The 24,225-nt window shown below is 43.6% G+C and overlaps 1 protein-coding gene across 1 annotated transcript; it reads left to right on the top strand.

Moving 5' to 3' along the window:
• On the top strand, nt 1–23,759 carry FSD2 (fibronectin type III and SPRY domain containing 2). The gene is made up of 12 exons (XM_034784022.1): nt 1–836; nt 926–1,021; nt 1,881–2,114; nt 4,246–4,268; nt 5,424–5,545; nt 8,019–8,174; nt 9,000–9,134; nt 10,457–10,610; nt 11,153–11,286; nt 13,623–13,755; nt 19,200–19,376; nt 22,699–23,759. The coding sequence occupies exons 1-12, from the start codon at nt 60–62 to the stop codon at nt 22,949–22,951; spliced, it is 2,394 nt and encodes a 797-aa protein (XP_034639913.1). The 5' UTR covers nt 1–59; the 3' UTR covers nt 22,952–23,759.
• The last annotated feature ends 466 nt before the right edge of the window (nt 23,760–24,225 follow it).

Genomic DNA, 24,225 nt, shown 5'->3' with positions numbered 1-24,225 from the left:
TTTCATCTGGTCATCTGGAAGGCCTTACAGTACTACTGTCATTCAGCCCTGCCACTGCAATGGAGAATGAATTTGTTTTCAGTAGTGATACAGCAGGTTTAGATCCAGCCACTGATCCAGCAGCGTCCATGATGTGTCCAGAATCTAATGAAAATGAGCCTGAAGGCTTAACGTTTTATCACATGGATCTCTATGAATCAAAAGGAAGATTAGAAATCTTTCCTGAAGAGCCAGCTGGAAGAGGAGATGGGGCTCTGGGCGAAACCAGCGAAGAGTCAACAGGGCCAGCGGAAGATTTTCGCCGTTCTGACCAAAGTGCATATGACTTGGAAAAGGAAGTTGATGAACTAACAAAACTATATGGGCTTGATGAGGATAAAGAAATAGACCAGGAGCTTCTTGGTGGGAATATAGCTACAGCTGGGATTTTAGAGAGCACAGAGACACCAGCTCACAAGGAAGGTGTAGCAGCGGGATCAGATGGCTCCATATATAATGCACCGAAGAGCAGTTCACCAGTAAACGGCTCTCAGCATGAAAATCACATGGAAAGCACAGAGGAACAGGAACTTCCTGGCAAGGATTCTCAAGATGAATCTCAACACCTACACAATGCAAGAGCATATGATGAGTTGCATAATCATGCAAGTTCCAAAGAAGAGCTTAGGAGTGATGACAGGCAAGATGAGCAGAATATTCAACCAAACAGTGAAGAGGAAGCTGCTGATATTTATTGTGCTACTTGCAAGATTCCAATTAGAGCCTTTGACAAATTGTTTGGTGATCATAAGGACCATGAGGTGACCCAGCTTGCCAAAGCAGTGGAAAGTGCAAAGGTAAGAATAATCCACGTGGTCTCTTCCATTATTCTGCATATCTGTTAAATAGTGTTCAAGCCTATTAATAATGATGCTCTGTTTGATAGGAGGAGATTCAGAAAAACATGCGTAAATTAGAAGAACAGGTTACTGAAATGGAAAACTTTGCCAGTCACTTGGAGGAAATTTTCATCACTGTAGAGGTAAGCAATTTGCTCGTTGATTAACTCCGCAATGTGGGACCAGCTGAGTACACAGCTGTTTTGACAAGACTGTAGTGTTCACTTTTATACAGGATGAGTAATTACAGCAATAGAGGCCATGGTTACCCTGCGCAAAATGTAACATGAGACAATGCACTGCAGTATATCAAGGGCTAGATTCAATCCTGGCTTATTCAAGCTCATCCCAGGGTGCCTGGCCCCGATAGTGGAAAATCTGAATGGAAGGAGCTTGCAGTAGCACAAGGTAGCGGATGGTGGCTACAGCCAGGCCGCGCTGCCTGAACAGTAAAAAACTGCTGGCCAGGAACCCCAGATTTCCACTTAAATCTTCCCTCCCACTGGACCCCCACTTCGGGAAGGTGAGGATATAAACATTAGCTGCTCAGCTCCCCTAGAGTGAATGCATGAATCCCCAATGGGGTGCTACGGTTCCCCTCGGTGGCTCGGTGCAAATATATAGGTGAAAACACCTACTTATTGTAACTGGAATGTGCACCTATTTGTGTTTCTAGTTTTTAGTTTTGAGGCTGGTTTTATTCATCACACTATTGTTTGTATTATACTTTACTATGTTTGTATTATATCTGGAATGAATGTCTAGCATCCCCAGTGCCTTTGTGGGGGGTGAGGGGGCTTAATCATTGGTTATAAAATATGGTAATTATTTATAATCCAATGATAATATTACATAGTCTAGTAACTATTTATATGTAAAAAGATTGTCTCTGTTGTAACAATCACTTTGATTTGATATCAGTAAGATTTTCCTTCTTACTGACCTCAGTGGGCTTTGGCTCAGGCCTTTAGATGAATGAAATAAAACCCAAATGCCTTCCAGGAGAATTTTGGGCGCCAAGAGCAGAACTTCGAGATGCATTACAATGAAGTGATGCAAACACTAACTCAGAGATATGAAGAAAAGGTAGAAGGCCTTGGGGAAGAGAAGAAACAGAAGCTAGAAGTCTTGTACGGGCAACTGGTCAGTTGTGGAGAAAATCTTGACACCTGTAAGGAGCTGATGGAAACAATTCAGGAGCTGTGCAAGGACAAGGAGAAAGCTGATTTTATTAAGGTAAAGTACTTAAACTGGCAAGACCCCTTAAGGATGGTCTATTTCCTCAGAATTCTGCCCAGTCAAGAGTAGAAGGATCCAGCGTTAAGATCATGAGTGATTGACTTTCCATAGAACATTCAAAGCTGGTCATGCACTCTACCTGCTAGGTTTATGATGATGTCAGTGCCCCAGGTGCTTTGCACATGGTACTAACTCAATCATGATAAGTTCAACATTACTAACATTCGTCAGCAGAGATTTGTCACTGGTAAACTCAATGATTCATGTGTGTCATTCTGACTTGGAGAAAATACTGTTTGTTCTCCAGGTCTAACCACGTCGGAAACTTTTGAAGTGCTTAGCAATGTTCATTGCTGCATGCAGTCTTAGCTTTCTAGCTCTAGTTTGGGCTCATAGAAGCAGATTAATGCTTCAGTAGGATGTTGTTTCCCATCACTTAGTTTTGCTCATTTTGCCAGGAAGTTCAAATATGCAGTTAAATAGGAGGCCCCAAGTGCACACATGAGGGACTCCTGCAAAATGATTAATGAAACCTGCAGTTGAAGCAACGTAGAGAAATATTTTTCTTTGACAGGTGCCCCTCCTCTGGGAAGATAACAGGAATTTTCAAAGTCGATGAGTGATCACTCTAACTTGAACTGTCCCATGATTGGTGTGTGGGTCGGGGGGAGGACTGGGGAGCAATTCTGTAGCGCAGCAGCAGCAACTTCTGAACTGACCATTACAAAACGTAACATAAAACCATATATCACTGAAGTCCGACCTCATGGATCTCTTCTATTCTGATCATTTTGATTTGGCCTGTTGAATGCTTTTCATGATCTGACATTCCCCAGTTTTGCATTGGCCCTAGTAACCATTTTTTCAATCTCTTCTGAGGTCAGAATGCTCCCCTTATGTAGCACGGAGGGGAGGAAATAGATGTTGATCACAAGTTCGTGCAGCCAACAGGTTCAGGCATGCTGCTCAGATTGAGATGGAGTAGCACATGCTGTGACCTGGACTTTCCATGGGTTACATCTCTATATTATAGATGAGAATGGCCATAGCCTGCCTCACTGAATTCAAATCAGGGTGGCCCTCAGACTCCTGGAAAATCTCCAGCCTGCCCTAAGTTAGGCAAAGTTTGGGCAGCTTTGTCTTATATTAATGGGTGGTGCTCAGTTTCCATCAAATAAGTGTCCATCACAGGGAGTGGGGGGCATTGTTATTTCTACGGGAAAAGGAGACAGATCATTCAACAAATGTATCTTCCCTTCATATCTGCAAAGAACATCCAATCGCTCCACAGATTTTCCTTTCGCCTCCAAGATGCTGCTTGTTCCTGCTTGAGACAGTCTGTGGGCATGATAGCAAGTCTTTACACTCTTGATTTAGTAGAAGCTAGGTGTGGGGATGGAGGTTGGTTGGTGCTGATTTACATCCCATACAATCCTATTGCAAATTAGCTCAGGATCTGGTCAGCTGAAAATAAGAGTAAGCCTGAACTTCATTCTCAGGGCCGGCTCTGGCTTTCTAGCTTTCTGGCCGCCCCAAGCAAAAAAAAAAAAAACCGCGGCGTGGCCGGAGCCAGGGTGCAGGGGGACTCCCTGTCCTGTAGATGTGCCCTGGCTAGTGGGGGGAGGGGGAGGGAGCGGGGGGAGAGAGAGAGAAGGGGGGCGGCCAGGGCTTCAGTGGGGCGCTGCCATGCGGCCCCTCCCGCCATGCCCCCTGCCGAGAGGGTTCCGCACGGCTCCGGTCGACTGGGAGGGAAGGACGTGGGCTGCCCTGCCGGGTTTGCTGCAGGGCGCTCCCGTCCTCCACGCCGCTGCCCCTACAGGGCGGCCGGAGCAGAACAACAACAACAACAACAAAAATGCGGCCGTGCCGCCCTAGGATTGGGCGAAATGCCGCCTCCTACAAGCTGCCGCCCCAAGCACCAGCTTGCTCGGCTGGTGCCTGGAGCCGGCCCTGATTCTCGGTATCAGAAGTGTTATGAGAAAACAAGCTCTTTAGTTCTTCGTGGCAGTAGTTAGAACACAATCAGTCAGACAAATCTGGTATTGTATAGTCTGCATTTGGGTTAAAAAGCTAAATTGCTCTTGCATACGTGGAAGACTTTCTATCTTTCTCTCTCTCTTTTTTATAGGCTGCAATACCCGTGGTTGACAGGTAATATCAATAGTATTTTGTTTTGCTTTTCACTCCTTCTCATCCAAAATAATCTTCTGAAAACGCTAATGTTGGGCATTCCGTGTTCTCAAGTATTTACTGATTTTGTGACAACGTTCTATCTTTGATAGGGGTGCACCGACTGTTACTGAAGCTAGGAGTTAGAGCTCTGCAAATCTTTCATCATTCTAGTTTAAACTGCCGCTGGAAAAGTCTCCAAAACAAGTTTAACAGCTTGAAACTGATTCTGAACTAATTTAATAAAGCACATATATAAGAGACAGAGCGTAACTAAGTCAGTGTCACTTTGCTTTAGTGATAGAAAACTGATTGCAGTGACTGAAAAACAGGATTGCTCAAGTCTTAAAGAAATGCTCTGGATACAAAATCTGCCTAAACCGGGCTCTCTAAATACACTGATTAGTAACAAGCTTATTTATGCATTAATAAGGAGGTTTAGTAAATGCAGCCGGGGTGCTCAATACTGATAACATGAAATATAGTAATGGTCAGAAAAGAGCCCTGCGATATGCCAAATCAATTGCAAAATGTATGTTTTAATTCACTTCAGTCCATCATAAAAACAAGTAGAAGAAAAAAGGGTCGGCTTCGTCTTTTTAACAACTGTATAGCACCTAGTCCACTCAGGCCCTGACCTGGCTACTGTTGTAATATGAATAATAAACAAGAATGCAGTTTTTGGAGGCAACAGTTTGCTTCCTTCAGAATTAGAGCTTTAGGGGAAAATGTTTTCTGTCACCTGCTTAATGGGCCCACCCTAGCTAGCATGCCAGCCAAACCAATGCAAGACCAAGAATGACAAAGAGATGGACGGTAAGAACTAGCTGCAGGATTTGGCCCAATTTGGATATAACTAAATGTGAGCACGAATCTTATGCAGGTCCAAGAATACATTTCTGAATACATGGTATGAGCAAGTGACAAATGGAAGCCAAGATTTATCTTGTGCAACCATCTAGACATTGTTTAAGAAAGGACTTTGCTCTCTTTTTAGTGTGTCAGATAAGGCAGCTTCTTTGAATGGTAAAATAAAGAGCTCTCTCTTCTTGTTAACACTGATGTTGTAGCCTGAAGGATCGCTCAGAGAGGATGGTACTATCGTCTTATAGGAATTAGGCTCTTTTACACTTACAGGCTGGGAGAATTTTTAAAAAAAGATATGGATTTAGAGCTTTCAACACTGCCAGACTTTGAAGACAGAGTTATAGATTTCTCTGATGTTCAACAACTAATGGATTCCATTAATACCATCGCAGGTACTCATTCTATTTGATCCTTATTTCAATCCTATTTAAGAAGCATTATCAATGTCATGTTGAATGGAAGCCTATTATTTACTCCTGGGGGAATTCTGCATCACTGCACATGCATAGAATTCGTGGCCCCCGCAGATTTCTTTGCTTACCCACGGAAAAATGACTTCTGATGGGGAAGCAAAGGGAAGCCGCAAGAGCGGTCATGCGCCCATTCCCTGGCAGTGCAGACAGGTTGGTTTGGGCACCCAGAGCAGCTGGTAGACACAAAAATCACCACCTGGGTGCAGGGGGTAGGGCTGGGTAGTCATGTGTGTGAGAGAGAGAGAGACACTCTGTCCCGCTCGCTATTGCAGAACGCTTGGTGTGGAGGGGCAGGGCTTTGGGATGTTTCTGAAGAGGTAGGCATGGGGCAGCTCTGTTCCCCCCGGCAGAGGAGAATGTAGTAGCCTGCCTGCTTAGTGAATTTTTCCCATTGTTCTTAGTGAATTACCCCAGGAGTATAAAACTGGTTTAAAAATTTCAAGGCTCCTTTACGTTGTCAGAGTGGTGTAAAGAACAGTATGGCCTTATGCTGCTTTAGAGATTAGAACTGGTCTAAATTTTTGGACTGAAAAAAATTCCTATCAAATGTGCTCCATGAACTGTTTGCTACTGACCTTTCTGGAGATGGTCAGTGGCCAATATAAATTGTGAGTTTGAGTCCCCAGCCCTCATTTGCTCTTCAGTTTCCTATGATGTAACATTGAGCATATGGCTGCATATATTTGTTGATTAATAATTAGAAGTAAAGGGTCAATACTAGCTACATTACTATTAGACAGAGGGGGATTGGTGATTTCCTCCAATGCTCCCCACTCCCATTCTCTATCCATTGTATTGTAGGCTAAATAAATTACCAAAATAATTGAAACTAGCTGGATTATATTGCGTTATTTTGACAAAAAATATGCAGAATTTTGCAAATTTTAAAATATTGTATGCAGAATTTTTAATTTTTTGGTGCAGAATTCCCCCAGGAGTAATTATTTCTTTTAAAGGGAATTTGCAAGGACAAAAAGTTAGCTTGTGTGCTTATATATTTTGTTTGTTTGTATATTTATGATGGATAAAAGAGGCTTGGAAGTTATTGTCATAGATTTTTTTTCTGCTTGTTTGTTAACGTTAGAATGATCAACACTGTCAAGTATGGTCTTCCCTAGTTTTGCTGGGTGACTTTATTGGAAGACTCAGAGAAGTGGGTTCAGAGTTTTCTCAGCTTTTCCTTGAAGTAGCAGTGGTGCTGACTCTGTAAAAAACTTGTCTTTCCTTCTAGCTCATTGTACTAAATGGAGATTAATAAAAAACAAAAGCAAAAGTTTAAAACAGTTTGAACCACTTCTCCCAATTAATCAGATTTCAGTTGCTTGCTCTCCTGATATTACCCTATAGTTCTCCAGTCATCCCTGGAGTCCACAAAGGAAAACAGGGTACATAAGGTTTGACTTTCTAATGATTAAAAAAAAATCCCCTTTGAAAATAAGATCTTTCAGGCCTTCTTTATATATCATAAAGAGTCAGAAAAGGCATGGCACTTTTTTTTTTTTCTTTTTGCTGGTCAGCTTTAAAAAGTTGTATCGAAATGTTTGTCATGTAACCTGTTTGCCCTTGAGCATTATGCAAGTCAAGTATTTGACATGTTCCCTCACGTTTGTGCATTCAACATTATCTCCAGAGGCTCCTAAATACTGGAACTAAAAGCTTTATCTGTTGGTAGGCAATAGTGCAGATCACTATTGACTTCTCTGCTACAGCTTCCTTCATCCTGTTAGCTCTGCATCCTGTGTGGAATGAGACAGCCTCCAGTTTTCCCTCCCTTTTTCACAAAGAGTAAAATTAACCTGGCACAGAGCCAGCAGCTCTCGGGACAACCAAGTTTAGGGAGCTGCCTTAGGCTGAGGTTGATGTTTTTGTTGATTTAAAGTAAATCCCAGGAAGTGGGTGAGTTTGGACCAAACACTAAGGGGCCTGGTTCTCATTCCCACTAGTTTTACTAACTTTAATGGCGTTACTCATGATGCACACCAATGTTAGTGAGGGTGGAATCAGGCCCAGTGTGTGTAGACTCCAATCAGGGTCAGGGCTCTGTGTTAACATGGGGCTGGTCTATGCTGTGCAGCAATGTGTACTGGGTGGCAGGGGTGTGTGTGTGTGTGTGTGTAAGTAAATTGTAGAGCACTCTAAGCGTTGCACTCTAACAGCTCCGGGTAGACCCTGCTGATGCGCTCTGAAAGGTTCCCACATTAGTATAGTACTGTTTGTAATAAGACTATGTCAATGCACACTGGGTACCTTTTTGGTTTTTCTCTGTTAGTAACATATCATGCTTCCACTGAGGGAAAGTACCCTCATGCCATTTAATGGGAAAGAGGGAAAGATCCTGTTCCTCTCATCACCGACGTGTGTTCATAAACTGAAATATCTGTCTTCATTTCAGCTCCTTCAGCTCCGGTGATAAATCCCCAAGCTCCCAACTCAGCGACTGGCACCTCTGTGAGAGTATGCTGGGGCCTATTCTCAGATGACACTGTCGAGTTCTACCAGCTATATTATAAACAAGTCAGTGACGACACACCTAGTGAGGAGCAAGCTGGTAAGAAGGGACACATGTAGGCTCCAGTTCAGAAAGCAACTGGCTTCTGAGACCATTTTCAACAGCTGTCTCAAAAAGGGTTTCAGTGAATACAGCTGTACCTGCTGCTGCTAGTGCTCCGGGGATGGGTAGCTGATCTAACTTGAGGTATTTTAGAGCACAGCTCACCAGATTATCTATGTGCCAACTTAAAAACCCACAATCATTTTGCAGTTTAGCTCAATGTCAATAATAGGCTGCAACTCTCCCCTCCTGTCCAGCCACCCCAGATACAAAACTGCATTAGCTAATCCCGTTTGTAAGACTGCTTGTTCCAGAGCACAGTCAATTTTCCAGCATAGATGGAGACCTGAGAGTGCTGAATGGGCTGTTTAGAAAGGAAAGCCGAACCCATGTAAACTTTACAAGATCCAAATAATGAAAACAACATTCTTTGAATGGCCTCTGCACATTTCCACTGTTGGGATAAATTGACAGTGCTTGGGAATGTGCAGAGTCCATCCTGAAGAAACTCCAGTGACAGGTGAGTTACCTTCACCATTCATTTTTGTTTAGTTTGGGTAGTATTAACACTACAGAAGATGATGCTTCATGGCATTTATGTACCCATATAGGATAGATGGATGAAGGCACCAGCAACTGTACCATGACTGAGTTAGCAATGTGACCTCTCAGCTAGTCAAACGGACAAGACCGAAGAATGGTGTGAAACTCAGCTCAGAAGCACAATAAAAAGCAATGTTTTCCAGCAGTCGGGGCCGTGGTTCAGTATGATGAATGTCTGTGTAAAGGAACTGCATGAATACCTGGTGTTTTTCATTTCAGAGCTCATGCTAAAAGTGAAAGAAGCATACTGCACAGTAACTAACCTGGTGCCAAATTCACAATATGAATTTTGGGTCAGTGCTTTAAACACCACCGGCGTCAGCCCAGTGAGTGAAAGAGCAGTTTATGTGACAGGTAAATGTACTTCATGACTATAATATGAGTAAGTGACTTTAGTACTGAAGTTAATGATAACTCTCTGGACTTTATAATAATAATACTTTATTCAAACTGATTCTGCTGGCTTGGTGCTTTTAGTGCGGTGTAACTCCATTGGATTCTGTGGCGTTACTCCTGATTTATACTAGAATAATAGAGAATGGGCATGAGGCCCATTATCCTCATTTTAGAGATGGAAAACTGAGGCACAGAGTTAAATGACTTATTCAAGGACACAAAACAAGGTATTGGCTAAGTAGGGTGACCAGACAGCAAGTTTGAAAAATCGGGACAGGGTGTGGGGGGTAATAGGTGCCTACATAAGACAAAGCCCCAAATATCGGGACTGTCCCTCTAAAATCGGGACACCTGGTCACCCTATACCTAAGCTAGGAATGGAACCCAGCTCTGCTGGTTCCTATATCTAAGCAATGGACAATGCTACTCTCTCTTCAGAGGTTTGTAAAGCTTTTGCCATTTTGTCCATCAGGCCGCACTTTGTAATTGCAGCGCAGTAAAGTAGATTTTGATTCGTGATTAGACAGAGCCACAAAGTTCAGATCCAGATCTGAGCATCCCTAAATTTTGGTATGTTCAGATCCAGGGTTTTGGTTCAGCCCATCATAGAGTGAGGCGGCCAGTCATGATAGCTGGATTTGGCTCCAAACTCCACAAAAATTCAGACACGCTCAGGTTTAATTTAAACATTTTTTTAAAAAGTAAACATGAGTGCAAGGAGCACTTTTGAATAGGCAATGCTGTCAGACTAGAGGCAATTTCAGTAGAGTCTGTGGAATGCCTCATAAAATCTGAAATGCATCAGAATCAAGCACAGTCCCTGGTTTGCTGTTCTCTTTCCTAACACATTGGCATCTAACTCCCCAAGAGCAATTTAGAGTGAGAAATCCTCTCTCCAGAAGATCTCCTAGGGCCTTAGGATAGCTGGCTGATGCTCTATTGTTTTAAATTAATAATCCATGCAGTGAAGATAAAGGACAATGGCAAGGATAAACCAACATGAAAAAGAACAGAAGTGCTGGACCAGCAAGGATTCGCATTTTTTTCTGATTGTTTTGTGGTTGCTATCAAAACTTTAACAGGTCAAAGAACACTTCTGACTAGCACCAGCATTTATTTACCCAAGAGTTTTCTGTACATTGGGGAGGTCATGAATGTGTTTATCATTTAATATCAATTCTATGGAAATTAAACAACAACCCAGGAGTGTTATTTACAAAGCATGTTTATAGATAATCCCATAACAAAATGGTTTAGAATCTATTTTATATACATTTTAGCTCCTTCACCTCCTATCATTAAAAGAAAAGAGAGCCGAAGCTGTGAAAATGCAGCATTGGTGTGCTGGGAATCTGGAAACATGAATCCTGTTGACTCCTACACGGTTGAATTGTCCAAACTAACAAATGGAGAGAATGGAGATATCATTACAGAGTGAGTCAGTCATCTATCACACAGTCTGGGGATATGAAACAATCCCTTGTCATATGGCATGCAGTCTATTTTAAAGCACTTTTAGGTTGAAAAGATGAGACAATATACCCTGAAATATACGAGTGGATGATGCACAGTACAAGCATTGGAAAAGCATGTTCCCTGTTTCCTGTCTGGATAAGTTCCACTCCTATGAGTATTTTGGTGTGAACACATACAGAAAGCAAACTTAAAATTTGCTTTCCATATAAGAGAGGAGTCACTTTCTGTGACGTTAGTAAACTTGATTGCACAAATGTTGATGCAAAGTGAATTTATAAGGAATTAGAATGTGGGTGAAGTGCAGTAATTTTAAAATCTGAATAAACAGGCATTTTCCCCTCCTATATTCACTCTGGTGGCAGCTAAGCGGGAAAGAGTAAAATACTGTAAATGGTTCTAGGTTTAAAGAGAAGCTAATCATTTAATTGTGTTGTTTGGAAAATAGCCTCTAAAGAATTTACCTTTATTCTTATAATTCTCCATTTATTTATTTTCTACAGATCTATTGTTGGAATTCCTAATTGTGAAGCTCTAATTCAACTGGAGCCAGGACAAAGTTATATTATCTCTGTAAGAGCTGTAAACATGGGTGGTCCAAGCGAGAGAAGTGAACCGGTCTCTATCCACACCACAGGTGCTGTGATAAATCTCTAATTAGCTTTAAAAGCCTGATCCAAAGCCCACTGAAATCAATCTCTTGCGTCTAGTCACACGTCTGGTATTTCTTGTAATAGTAAATATATCATTTGAATTCTACATTTCAAAATGATGTTTGTGGATTATATTTGTTGCTTAAAAATTACTGATGTTTCAAAATGCTGCTGAAAGACTAAATCAAACCCAGTGACCGTGGGTATTTGCCATGAACCTACACCATGTCAAATGTTGACATGCAGACAAACCAGGAGGGCTAGTTGGTAATTTTTCTTCACTCCTAGAGTTACTGCCTCATAAAGATGGCGCTTCTGGGAATTATGGAAGAATCAGTCAATCAGCACTTTTCATAATAGTTACGCAAATCCCTCCTGCACAGAATTTCTATTCTTGGCCATGAGGATGATTATGTGGTCTGGTTCCCTTTACTCTACAATTGTAATCATGTTATTATCAAGTGTGTGACATTTCAACCTGCATAAATCAATCTAGGTATTTGAAATTACAAACAGCCGCTTGACGTCTGTTTGCGCTGCATGTGTTTGCTTTCAGTAACACATGCCAATAATTGCCATGCTGTTGTTTGTATTGTATTTGCATTGAAGTAACTGCATTTTGATTATGCTGATTTCCCTTGGGATTAGTGCCAAGAGATTTACCTTCACAAAGTCTACATTATGCAAACTCCTGGTATTACTGGAAACGGGAAACACAAAACTGGGATGCTAGCAATGTCATCAGCAGTGAAAATGGACGCCCTGGGTTATCATCAGAAAGTGCTTTTGCTGGGGATGAAACACACACTTTCATTATTACCCCTGCAGCACATGTTGCTCTTCTCCAGCATGCCCTGGACACAAAGCATCCCTGCTGCACCAGTGCCAGAATTAGGGGCTGTCTCATGGGAGACAGGGACAAAGGTTGTTTTACGCTACTTATGCGCTTCCCCTTTGCTGGGCTGGCCAAAAGCTGCTTTGGCCCCCAGTCAAGTTAGAGCAGCCTGAGGACTGCTCTAATTTACATCCAGTTGCCTATAAACTGTCTCCACGAGTCTCCAGGAATTAAAGAGTAATTAAAGATTATGTCATGTGATAAAACCTCCAGGAAAATGTCCAACCAAAATTGGCAACCCTACTATAAACTCTAGGTGCCATGGTGCCAGTTAGGAATAACTGAAGCTCAGCAGCCTTCACCATCCCTCCAGACTCCCTAAAATACCCCTTGTTCCTGTAGCCAGCTAAGCCTTCTCCACAATTGCCAGTGAACCTTCTCCCCCCCCTCCCTTCCCAGGTAGAAGGAGTTCCCTGGGAAGCACCTACCGTTGCTTGATAGCCATTTCACACCAGTGGAACCAATGTACAGTAGCTGCACTGCAAAAATGAACTGGGCCCCACGTTTCTCTCTTTCTCTGCTGGTTATAACAGCATTAACATAAATACAAAAAAGCAGCCTTTTGCTTCTGCTGGATGGGCAGCTTCAGTTTTGCTCATTTTTGTTAGTGTGTCATCTGTGCAGTGGCAGTGACCCAGCAGGTCTTACCTGCTACCTAGCATAAGATTCTAGTGCAAAAAGTTCTTGACCCTACTGTGAATTCCTGAGTCCTGCTTTGACCTCTTTGTGCTATCTGGGGATTTCCCCAGCAGGAGATTCTCCTTGCATAGGGGAATCCCTAGGTGATGTAGTGCACCATTTAGCTCCACATTCCCAGGAATAGGACAGCAAGTGCATTGTGCTCTGGTGATCCCCTGCTGGCACGCTGACCCATGGGGGCCACACTCAGTTAGGACTAGTTTGGAGCAATCCTACATGAGGGGCCGAAAAGACCCCTCGATTGGGGAGCTGCAAATGGCTCCATTGCAGCTTCTGCAACCAATACTTACAGGCAGCAGTTGAGGATTGAGGCCATAGTGAATAATTTAAACCCCTTTCCCAAGTCATTATTTTTTTTTTAATACCTTTTGGATTATGATAGAGTTGAGCCAAAACTGGAACTTCAAAACCCACCTCATAGTATTTCTGAGAGGGTGTAACATCTTAATACTTGGTTCTCAACCCAACTCTTGGCTTTTGGTCCTAGCCAGACGAGTCCTGTTTTCTGTATCAGGGTGGCTGTGGACAGAGATGTGTTGATAAGCTTTTGGCCCGTAATGGAGGAAACTCACAAGACCAGCCTCTGGCCCATTTCCAGTTCCCTAATTAACCCTAATCTGGATCCAGCCACTGCTCTCCAGCCCAGTGTTAGTTTATGTCTACATTACTTCATGCAATTTCTAGGTGCTGAGACAAATAAATGACAACCATTCTGCTCTCTTGTAGGCACTTACTTTTATCTTAATGAGGACACTGCCCATCCTTTGCTGTCTGTTCTAGAAGATGGATTAACAATTGCTTGCAGTGAAATAGAAAACCTAGAATGTGATTTGTCCTTCCGTGATAACGGTTTTACAAGGTACACATAGGAATTTAGCACTCACAGCAGATGTACTTTTTTCGTAGCTGGTTGTTTTTTGTTTACTTGCAATAATTTTAAATTCTCTTCAAAGGGCTTACTGACTTGATATCCCTTTTTATGTTCCATCTAGGCACAGATTAACCTCTACCGTGCCAAATGAAAGCCTCAGGGCTGCATGTTGCTCTTTTAGCACTGTGTTTATAATGTATAGTGGTCTCATTTTTCAAAAGTGCCAATAGATGCCTCCATTTTTGGGTTCCAAACGCAAGACACCTTAGAAGGGCCAGATTTTTCAGTGCTGACCACCTGCTCTTTGAAAATAAGGTCCCTTTATGGCATTTCAAATTGGGCTACCAAAATCACTAGTCACTTTGGAATGTGGTAGGCCATTATACTGATGTGATTCACACCATGAGCTTGATAAGTTGGCTTTTATCACACAACTTTTTTTCAAGCATAAAATGCAGATTCAGCAACACTGAAGCATTTAGTAAATGAATGTGGATTGCACAGAATTGTCATAGTAAATACAAATAAATAAAAATCAAACCATTTAGTTTAGATACTTTCAAAACAAAACTGATTTTTTTTCAGTTAGAAACAACTTTGACTTTCAAAATCTCATTTAGTTGTATTTAATAAACAATAACAATGGTTACACTCCGTCAAAATTTTAAAAAATCTTTTTGATTTTGTCAAAATAAAATATTTCGTTCGACCCAAAGGCAATTTCTTCTGATTTTTCGATTTGCTGAAAATTTCAAAAAAATTCATTATTGATTCAACTAAAGTTTATGTTGGCATAATTTATGTCACTCAGGGGCATGAATAATCCACCCCTATGATGACATAAATTACACCAACATAAGCACTTCTGTGCACAGCGCTAAGTCGGCAGGAGAACGCTCTTCCGTCAACATATAGCATCTTCACCACACGTGCTGCAGCTGCATTGGTACAGCTCTGTTTGTCTGAGGGTGGAGATGGATAGCAGGAGAGAGATCACTTATGTGTAGACATGCCCTCAATCTCAGTGCAAAGGTGATTGTTTTAAACTCACTTCAGTGTTAGCTCTCCAGCACGCCCAGAATAGGGGAGATAGGGAGTGTAAAGCCACCTTTGCCTCTACACCATGCATGGGCTGAGCATAGCTTGGGAACTGAGACTCTGTCCCTCAGACATTCGCAAAAAGCCCTAATTTTTTGACTTAGTCCCTTTTCAGAGCAGAATTCCTTTAAACGGCTTCCAGGCTCTGTCACTCTGTAATCAAAACCACCCCAGCCATTCAGAGGGACATCGTTATTGAACTTCCTATTTTTTTGCTTGGTGTTCATTTTGTAGCATCATTAGAATTTCCTCTGTGATTGCTTCAGCTCGTGTTATATAAATTATATCATCCTTCTCATTGCATGACACTTGCGCACATAGACTGATCTCTTGCCTTTGAACCTCATTTCCCTCTTAATTCTGCACAGAGCCCAAAGCCCAAAGATGAATGTCACAAAAACTGCTCAAAACCATACACTCTTAATCCAGCAGCAGTGGGATTTGAAAATTAGCATAATTACTAGATTTTTTTTTTTAATACAGTGATCCAACATTTGCACACTTCATAGGCTTCAAGAGGTAGTGGGAGTTCCTTCCCTCCCTCTCCTATTACTAAACGCTGCCAAAGTTGCCATGGCAATGCCGCCTCACATGTAATGGAACACAGGGATGTGTCTATGAGTTCTTATTCTTGCTATTCATGGATGGTGATATTTGGGGCTGTTTTTATCTGTTGCTATTGAAAGGAAAACACCTAACCTGCTTCTTACTAACAATTAACTATGGCTAAAATTTTCAAAAATGCCCAATTGACATAGGAGCCTAAATCCCATTTTCAACAATGACTTAGGTAGTAAGGCCCAGATCCCCACAGGTATTCAGATGCATAAAGGCCAGATTATTAAAGATATTAAGATGCCAAAAGATGCAGAGAGGCCCCTAGTAGAATTGTCAAAAACACATAGGTGTCTAACTCCCACTGATTTCAACACCTTTAGGTGCCTAAACATATTTTAAAATCTGGCCCTTAGGAACCTAAGATTAATTGAAAATTGGTGCAATTTAGTAGCCTAAGGGCCAGACTTATAAAGGGATTTAGGCACCTACAGATGAAGATAGGTGCCCAGAGGGACTGATAAATGTGCTTAAGCAGGTTAGAAATTTTCAATAGGAGTTAGGTGCCTGTCTCCCTTTGTTTCAGTCGAGTTGACCACCTAAATACATTTGAAGATCTGGGCCTAGGTCACTTCTGAAAATGGGATTCAGGCTCCAATTGTTACTTGCTTAAACTGAAGCAAAAAATATCTATTTTTATTAACAATTCTGAGATGAGTTTTTAAAAACTGGAACCTAGCTGCATTCATTTAAATTACACTAGTCTCAGCATTTCAACATGGCCCAACCAGGAGTCCGGAGTGTAGGGTGACCAGATGTCCCGATTTTACAGGGACAGTCCCGATATTTGGGGCTTTGTCTTATATAGGCTCCTATTACCTCCCACCCCCTGTCACGATTTTTCACACTTGTTGTCTGGTCACCCTACCGGAGTGCTAGGCCAAATCTGAAGGATGTGTCACTGGCCACTCTCAGAGGCAGGATATTAGACTATATGGACCACTAGTCTGGCCCAGTATAGATTCTTATTCATAGATTCATAGATTCTAGGACTGGAAGGGACCTCGAGAGGTCATCGAGTCCAGTCCCCTGCCCGCATGGCAGGACCAAATACTGTCTAGAGCATCCCTGATAGACATTTATCTAACCTACTCTTAAATATCTCCAGAGATGGAGATTCCACACCCTCCCTAGGCAATTTATTCCAGTGTTTAACCACCCTGACAGTTAGGAACTTTCTCCTAATGTCCAACCTAGACCTCCCTTGCTGCAGTTTAAACCCATAGCTTCTTGTTCTATCCTTAAAGGCTAAGGTGAACAAGTTTTCTCCCTCCTCCTCCTTATGACACCCTTTTAGATACCTGAAAACTGCTATCATGTCCCCTCTCAGTCTTCTCTTTTCCAAACTAAACAAACCCAGTTCTCTCACGTGCCTGTGTCTATGTGAGGGCCCCCACCTCCTAGCACCCTTCTCCCATGTGCAGAACAGTAGTTAGCCCAGAGGATTTGAACCTCAGTGTTTTGATTTTGAGCCAAAAATTAGGCCTTTTTATATTTAAAAGAACCAACCCACCATTGCCCAGGTGAAGCAAAAGATGAGTGTGTGACTAGATGGCACAATGGTAAAGGAACCAGGAGCTAGAAGATTCTCTCCATTAAAGTCCATCTGATGATTCTGAATGGGAGTTCAGACATCATCCTAGGGGCTCTTTTATGTTGCACATAAATAGCGGGTGCTGGCACACTAATAATTCTGAACTCTGAGACTGAGGTTTTGAAGCTGCTGTGAACTGACCCCTCTATTATGCCAGGATACTGGTGTCGGAGAATTGCTTCCACACTGGAAACGGCTCCTGTGCCAAAATCACTAATACAAGTGCTACAAGGAAATTCTGCAGCAAACTTTTTTCAGAAAGTTTATGTAATCTGAAACCAAATAATGCTTTTCCTAGCCCGCTAAATCAGAGACGGGTTTGCCATGCTGGCTTCTCAATCTGAATTACTATGGCAATCCTTTGTTCCCAGATGCTTGCACATCTTTTTTGGCATGTCCTCTCCTTCTTCTCCCCTCTCCCACCCCCCAAATACATATAAAATGCAGGAGCAAGAATTCTTCTCTGAAATCAAATTTCAACAGTCTTGCTCTGGTCTTGAGACATTTATTTGGGCTTTTAACGAACTACAGAATTGCTTTAAGTGGTTGCTGCTTAGGTGTTGCATGGCCTAGGAATCTTCTCTCGCTGCTTTTGCCCCTCTTCATGCATTAAGCTCCCGGCAAGCCGGGATTTTAATCATGCCTAGAGGCAGCTGAGTTCTGTACTTTTGCCAGCTAAGTCCTTTGCCTTTGTAATTTACTTCCATAAAATAAAAACTGAGCCTGTAAATCTGCAATTAAAACTTATTTGTGTGATTTATCACCAGCTCTGCTCTGTGACATTGATATGAAGGGGGCCACAGCATTGATCTTTCCAGAGGAAGACTGGATACAGCTGGCTAGCCCTTTAGGACTCACTGCCCTTGATTAAGTGTAGTTGAGAAGTTTAAGTAACATACAAATTGCTAAAGGCACTAAACAAATTAACTCAGCCTCTGTCTAAAGGCCCCATGGGCCAATGAGATATAAAGACAAGTTTGAGAGGGAACCAATTCAGAAGCAGTTTTGATACCCATCCTACTCTGCATACAAATACGGGGTTAGAGTCTGCCACTCTGACTCACGCTGAGTCTTAGCCTATTCATTAAGTAGTCCCATTACTTCTAACACTTTGGTGTGTGGGTGGGTGAACTGGAAGGTAACAGTAAAGCCCTGGCTGCATGGGAGAAACACACATTTATAGCTAAGGATTAGCTTGGCCATGTCCCCTTTTCCCTGCTACACTGACAGCAAGGAGTGTATTGGAAGGGCCCCAATCTTGCTTCCAGACCACAAGCGGATCATGACTGCTCTGGGCCAGTTAAGCAGATGTAGCACTCGATTCTGCTGGCAGCGTGGCACAGGGTGGCTGTGCCATACCAGAGGATTAGACCCTGAGTTTCTGTGGATTTTACCTTTACTACAATAACCAGCCTGTGGAATTTTTAGCTAAAAAACACCTTGATGGAACGGTGGCTCTTATAACGCCTGATCCTGCACCACTGCAGTCAATGGGAGTTTTGCTATTGACTTCAATGAATGCAAGATCTAGACCCCACTAAAACACATTTGTCTGGCTCGATGCTGCTTGCTGCATGCGCTGCTGGAAATGAAAATGCACAGTGAACAGAAACTGAAGCTTATGGCTAAAACAGTCTCTCACACGAGCCTGATTTATGTGGCCTTTTAGCTGTGGTATGTTAAACCCCATCATGTTCATTCTGGTATAACAACGGTGTGTGCAACCTGTATCTTGGAACTCTGTTTCTAGCAAATTACTATTTGGCCTACAACCAAAAAATATATGCTGCTATTCTCTCTCTTCCTGTAAGATCTCAGCACACACTTTTATTGTATGCTATAAAACGCATAGACATACATCTAAAGACATTTTAACGGTTTAACAGGAGGAGTAAATACTTCCGTTCTATTATCTGGGCCAGAGCCTCAGCCGGTGTAAACCGAAACAGTTCCACTGACTTCAGGAGAGCTGTATCAGTTTACGCTCACGGAGGAGCTAACCCACTTTGCTGACAAGTCAGCTGGATCCACTTTTATTGGTAAATATTTAATGTTTGTGCAGAAGATTTAAGCATTTGAAATGGTACGCATATAAAAATCACATGCTCTGATTTTCCTTCCCCAGATGTATTGCTATCCTGGGAAGCATGATACCGTTCCAAGGGAAACATTACTGGGAGGTGGAAGTCGATGAAAATATGGAATACAGGGTCGGCGTGGCTTTTGAAAATACTCACAGACACGGGTACCTGGGGGCAAACAGCTCATCCTGGTGCATGAGACATATTGTCACACCAGCAAGGTAAACACTCTCGGCTGCAGCACTCCAGATCCTTCAGGGGCCACAGCAAAGAGAGCTGTATGTGGCATCCCGCAATGGGCAGATTAAAAAAAGCCTAAGCCAGCCACTGAACAGTGTGGTTGTGAATTTCCATCTTTGGCTCTGTGAACTGGCAATGGAAAGGTACATTGGAAACATTGTACAAAGGTCTTTTAAGCTGCTTAATGGTTCTAGTCAGCAGCAGCCCCCTCTCCATGAAGTGGGCCATCCCACATTTAAATCCAAACAAAACCAGTGTTGTAAAAGTTGGTCACAGACCCCCTTTTAGGTCATTCAAACCCCAGCTGGAAACAGCCCAGGTGATGGATCCATTTAGACTGTAAATGATGCAGGTATTTGGCTAAACCCAGAAGTACAGAATTGATTTGATTCCTTTCCCCCTGCCGAGGCACTTAATGGACATAACTAGATGCAAGGTGTCTTTCCTGCTCCTCAGCTAAGCCTGCCGGTCAGGACCCAGAGAGAACACAAGGGCCATTGCCGGGGTAGCACTTCCGGTGGTATAACATGGCCCCAAGGAGGCTGTCACAGCTGAAGTCTAGTGCCTCCTTTGGGGACTTCCCAAACTGCTGTAAGGGGATCCAGCCGCTGGCTCCCCATGTATTGAAAGCCTCTGGAGTCTCAGCAAAGCCCAGGCACTGTCCGGTTTTTGAGGTCCCTAGGCATGCTCTCAGGGTAGAGATCCTCTATCTAGCACATCCTCATGAGAGTCGCAACCATGGGATCCACACCAGACACCCCCTCACCCCACAGAGTAAACACGCAGTCTCCCAGAATCCATCCGAAGGTGTGAGCTTTTCTGGTTTACCTCTTCAAGGCGGCACACGATAGGCATAGCATATAATACACAGACACTTTGCACAGGAATCTACAGCACTTTTGCTCCTTAATAGCATGAGAAACGGGCAGATCTATAACAAAATAATAATAAACCTTACACACATTTCCCTGCCTCATTTTACTCACCGGTCCAGAGCATTCTTTGGGCTGGCGCCATCCAAGGTTCTTCTGTTGCAGTGCATGGCTTGGGCTCCGAAACATGGACCTTCTGCCCCCAGCTTGCCTATTCCAACCAGCCACGTTCCCCTCTTCTGCCCGAAACTTCCTGTGCATGTCTCTCTGAGTCTTCTCCCTGCAAGTCCTTTTATCATCTCCTGCTTTGTGACCTCTCTCTGTCATGCTCGGAGAATTTCCACTCTCTCCACTCCCCACCTCCCTTCAGAAAACAGGATGAAGCATCTTCTGCCAGCTCCAGGCAACCTCCTTAGCAAATCCACTGCCCCAAGTCGCTTCATCCTGACTGGATGGTAGCTGGGTTCTAATGACCCACCATTGGGTCTGGTGGACATGTGGCGCAAAGTGATGGAAACACAGCAACAGAGGGGCATTCATGATACAGCAGTTTTAACAGTAACTACTTTGCCATAGCAACCAGAACTCATAAGTCATAAACAGGTTCCATAAATCATCCCCAAGACTCCTGCTTCCCTATGAGCACCCAGGGGGGCAGGTGGGAGATGCAGCACACACTGCACTGGTTTGCAGTGAACATAAAGAGCACTCCCTGAGGCATTCCCCCTGCGTGCCTCACCCAGGGAACCACCACTGAGGGAGTCCCCATGCTCACCACCATTCAATGGATCAAGAGCTCAATTTGGACCCCGGCTAGGCGACCGCCCTGTTAACATCTGGGCTCGCCTCTCACACAGAAAGGGCTGCTGCTCACTCCCAGGCCAGACCTACCAACCTTATTTCCTCTTCTGCCCCTGCAAGAAGGCTAGTTTGATTTCCCTGCTAAATGTGGCTAAGACGTGCAGTTAGTGACTCTGGGGTTAGTGACTCTGGAGGAATCTCATGAATAAGGACTTTAGGGGGAAAGAGAGCCTGGCTTATGTCAGTTTATTTCTGAGTCACTTGCAGGCCCTTCTTCTGGGAACACTTAGGGAAAGCAGGCTGCCTTCGAGAACAGGCTGGGAGGAGCGGGTGGTGAGGGAAGAAGCTGTCCCTTGTGAAATGCCGGATCACTTCACTGCTGCTACTGAAAAACGGTTCCCATTTTCACTCCAAAGTGCTCCCCTGGGAACAAAGGCTGCGTGTTCTCAATCTCAACACTGTTAAAAGGCCTGTGTTTCCGGCTGCAGCGCTCTGCACTGGGGGGCTGGTATACGAGTGTCTGAGCAACTGTTAAAGGAAGTCTCCTTTATTTGAATGTGACTTAATGGAGGAGAAAAGGTCTGACTCCATTACAAACACCTGACTCAGTAAGCACTGAAATCAGAACACTGTTTGCTTGTGACTTTTCGTTGTATCTCAGGAGTCACGACTTAAAGAGATCATCATCTAGTAAATGAATATGCCTAGCTAGAACCTAGTGGGTTTTCTCAGCAGCACCATTCTGGTTGAATTAGGAGTTCTTTTGGGACAATAGCCCGAGATGCAATTTAGAAAACATAGCTTTACAACCGGAGCTAGTTACTTTGGTGCCATCAAGCCCTCCACTAAATTAGACAATCTTTGCTCAATGGGCTAAATTCCTCCATCTGCTAACAGGAGCAAGGAGTGTCAGTACCCCCAAAGGAGCAGGGAAGATGGTTCAGCAGCATCTATGTCCCCTGGAGCACCTTCCACAGGACTTGGGCTCTAGGGATAATAGGGCTGGATCTAGAGGGGGTGGAGTAGCACAACAGTTGTTCTTTAGATCATGTTCCATGCCAGAGCCTGCAGCTATCCAACTGCAGATCTGAGTAGGGGATAAAGCTGCTCTAAGCAAGATTAACTTCCAGTAGATTCTACTGTGCAGCTGGAAGGGGAGGTGGCTGGTACAGCATAACTCCTAGATGATGGGGGTGGCTTCTGAAGATGTACAGATGCCTATTGCACCTCAGGTCACCCGCTCATTTGAGGCCAAACCCCTGCACATTTAGCAGGGATGGGGAAAAACATCAGAGGTCATAGCCCCCTACCTTGATTTTTCCCAGATGGGGAGAATCTGGGCCTGTGTAAAGATTGTGAGACTGCAGCTGACAATTATATATGTCTGCAAGACTGGTCATGCTGTGGGTGGGGTGAGACAGTCTGTACATTGTGGGTGGAGCAGGGCTGTAATACACTGGGCAAGGAGGGACGGTCCATACATTGTGGGGTGGGGCAGAATGGGAGGGTGTTGCGGGGCTGTCTGTACACTATGGGCGAGGCAGGGCTGTACATATATGTGGGAAGCAGCTTCTCTCTACAAGGGGCAGGGTGCAGACAATTGTTCATTTCTTCCTATTTTCATTTGCAGGCACAAATATGAATTTTTGCACAGTGGGACAACACCAGACATTAGGATTACAATTCCCCCCAAGAGGATTGGCATCCTGCTGGACTATGACAACTGGAAACTGTCTTTTTTTAATCTGGATATTGCACAGCACCTTTATACATTCAACAGTCACTTCCAGCATTACGTGCACCCCTGTTTTGCTTTAGAAAAACCTGGGTTCCTAAGGATACGTAATGGCATTGCAATGCCCACATCTATTACCCTTTTATGATCTATGGCTTGAGTGGCAGCTGCTGAGAACGGCACATCTGTGTGTAACAAATTGACAAAAGCCCTATATCATAATCACTTTCTCCCTTTTAAGTACACACCATTTATGCTTCAGCAAATAATTAAAGGCCCACTACTGCATGCAGAACGCCTATGGAAGGCACCATCAGCTGAAGGCTTGCAGGATCAAGCCCGCAGACTGCTATATTTGTCCTATGTCATTCAGAGGCTTCATAAGCTCAGAAAGTTTCTCACCTTGCTGGAGGTGGACAGGCTCATGCTACCACACTAAAAAAAGCAGTATGGACACTGTGGATTGGGCTGGAGCCCACCCTCAGGTCTAGGTAGCAGGAATATTTCTACCTGAGCTGGGAGCTCAATCCCACCTGTAGTGTAGACATTCACAAGCTTATAAGGGTATGTTCACAGAAAGAAAGGAAATAACTCCAGGGATTGAGATCCTGGGAAATGAAAGTCTCTTCCTTTTAGGGCATTGGTTTGAATCCAGCCCAAGCTAATAGGGACAAGCAGTTTGGTCAATGGGAAATTAGTCAGTAGGGTCAGCCCTGTTCTTAGTGGAGAGGAATTCAGATCACAAGAGCCATCACACTTAGCTCCATTGTCAGCAATCTCCAGAGAGGGCCAGGTCCAAACATGTATGGAGATTTACCTTCCTTGTCCTTTCCAGAGGTGATCGCATCAGCTGAGGTTTGACACACAGAGGGGACATTTGAGTTGGGAGGTGTGATTCCCTACCCATGCTTCAGAGTAGCAGCCGTGTTAGTCTGTATCCGCAAAAAGAACAGGAGTACTTGTGGCACCGTCTGGTCTACACTGGGGTAGGGGGGAAAATTGAGCTAAGATAAGCAACTTCAGCTACGAGAATAGCGTAGCTGAAGTTGACGTATCTTAGATCGAATTAAAATTACTTACTTCGTGTCCTTGCGGCGCTGGATCGATGGCCGCGGCTCCCCCATCGACTTTGCTTCCGCCTCTCGCACTGCTGGAGTTCAGCAGTCGATGGGAGAGTGATTGGGGATCAATTTGTCGTGTCTACACTACACGCGATAAATCGATCCCCAATAGATCGATCGCTACGGCGGGTAGTGTAGACATAGCCTTAGAGACTAACAAATTTATTTGAGCATAAGCATTTGTGGGCGACAGCTCACTTCATCGGATGCACAGAATGGAACACATAGTAAGGAGATTATATATACATTCACATATACATACACACACAGAGAACATGAAAAGGTGGGAGTTGCTCTACCA

This window comes from Trachemys scripta, chromosome 10 (assembly GCF_013100865.1).
Source record: "Trachemys scripta elegans isolate TJP31775 chromosome 10, CAS_Tse_1.0, whole genome shotgun sequence".
In the NCBI taxonomy this organism is placed as follows: Eukaryota; Metazoa; Chordata; order Testudines; family Emydidae; genus Trachemys; species Trachemys scripta.
This window is presented reverse-complemented; position numbering and strand designations above follow the sequence as displayed.

Coding starts and splice junctions, on each gene's coding strand:
- FSD2 (XM_034784022.1), top strand. CDS start 60: ATGGAGAATGAATTTGTTTTCAGTAGTGATACAGCAGGTTTAGATCCA. Junction 2,115..4,245: donor AGAAAGCTGATTTTATTAAG/GTAAAGTACTTA, acceptor TCTTTTTTATAG/GCTGCAATACCCGTGGTTGA. Junction 13,756..19,199: donor CGTGATAACGGTTTTACAAG/GTACACATAGGA, acceptor TTCCTTCCCCAG/ATGTATTGCTATCCTGGGAA.